We start from the raw sequence: 1,607 nt of genomic DNA, 5'->3' as shown, positions 1-1,607 counted from the left end.
TCTGTACTTAACTGTATTTGACTTTGACAAAGCTGTATAAATCTCAGGACTGGATAGACAGCTATACAAATCTTATGGGAGATAAAACCGCCATCTTATTTGTCTTTCTTCTGGCCATTAAAGGAGAACTATGAGGTGAGTGAAAATTGCGCATCCTCATAGTTGGAGCCGACGTGTGACAATTAAAGTGTGACACGTCGGCTCAATAGATCGGGAAGTGAGCGAACACATACCGTCGCTCGCTCACTTCTCGATCATGTCCCTCAGGGATTCCCCCCTCCCCGCTCCGATCCTCCAATGCTGACTGGAGGAACGGACGGGGGAGAGGGCGGGCACAGCTGGCTCTGCCTCTAGATAGGAAGAGCCAGCTGTCACTCATGCAGCTGGGTGGATCATGACAGCATTGTCGGGATCGGTCCCGGCTGCGGCGGTCTCCGTATATAATGAGCTGTAGCTCGCTATATACTGAGCTTTGGGTCACAGGGGGACGCTAGTATATGTCCTCCCGTGACCCTAAAGAGAACTATGGGGAAAAGCGCTTACCAGATAGTTCTCTTTTAAGCCATTTGCTGGGGTTCAGCTTTAAAGAAGCAATTTTGGAAACCAAAGCAGAAAAGCATCGGTGGACGGGCAAACCTAGAATGCAAGGTACCTCCCACATCAAAACAACTGTTATTAATCAGTCAGCGTATATAAACAAAACCGCCAACTGACCTCTATGTCCTGCAGGCTGAACTCGTTCTGGTCCTTAAAGTTGGCGGCCCCAGCGCTCAGCTCCATTAGCATTTTTGCGATCTCTGGTTTTATTGCTGCAGTGAGTCGACTTGCAGCCTCCATGACATGTTCCTGCACGTCTTTGAGTTGCATAGCTGCCTTCGAGTAGTGCGAGTTTTGGAAAACACTGCTGAAAAGGTCCGTGAGGAAAGTGCTGGCGCGGCAGAAGACGTTGAGCGCGTCCAAATACTTCGAGATACCCTGCTGGATGTCCGCGATGGGGGTAGTGTGGGCGCCGGGGTGGGGGCAGCCGCCCGCGTTGGCCGAGGACACTAAAGGGGTGGTGGAGGCCAAGGGTGCGCTCAGAGTCCGGCTGAGCTCGGGCATTTGGTACTGCTGGTGTTGCTGCACCTTCTGCTTGGACCCGCCAAGCAAGAACCGCCTCTTGTAGTCCATTTTACTTTCCTGTGCGCTACAGCAATACATAGGTGACCTAGCAGCCAAAAGGCGTCCCAAACCAAGGCAGGCGTCCTCCACGATCGGGCCTTCGAAAAAAACCCAAAAACAAACAATGGGGCTAGGTCAGATAGTACAGGAGGGCTGCATACATAGGTTTCGGAAAAGGCATCTCCAAAAGGCAAGCGTGGGTAATCTGTATCAGCAGAGGAAGGCAGCGATTATGCCGACTCGGAGAATTTCAGGACCCCATGCAGCCCAGCTGCAGCTCACAACTTGTATTTCCCCCCAAACCAGCTGAAGTCTCCCTTTTGTCCTAAAGCAGCTCCCGTCCTTTAACGCTTCTCGTCACAGGCCACTGTTGCAAAATCCTTAATAGACAACCGTAGAGGAAAGGTTGTAAAAGTATGATCCTTTATATGCGGTGGGGTGGGGTG

General features: G+C 51.5%; 1 protein-coding gene across 1 annotated transcript in view; it reads right to left on the bottom strand.

Moving 5' to 3' along the window:
* Nucleotides 1–1,259, bottom strand: part of KIAA0355 (KIAA0355 ortholog) — a 51,804-nt gene extending 50,545 nt beyond the window's left edge. Inside the window, exon 1 of the mRNA XM_018562892.1 lies at nucleotides 715–1,259. Within this exon, the coding sequence (XP_018418394.1) occupies nucleotides 715–1,200 (486 nt within the window). The 5' untranslated portion in view covers nucleotides 1,201–1,259. The remainder of the gene's footprint in view (nucleotides 1–714) is intronic.
* Nucleotides 1,260–1,607: the final 348 nt, after the last annotated feature.

The sequence above is a fragment of the Nanorana parkeri genome, unplaced genomic scaffold, assembly GCF_000935625.1.
Source record: "Nanorana parkeri isolate BGI_ZX_2015 unplaced genomic scaffold, ASM93562v1 scaffold609, whole genome shotgun sequence".
Taxonomy (NCBI): domain Eukaryota; kingdom Metazoa; phylum Chordata; class Amphibia; order Anura; family Dicroglossidae; genus Nanorana; species Nanorana parkeri.
This window is presented reverse-complemented; position numbering and strand designations above follow the sequence as displayed.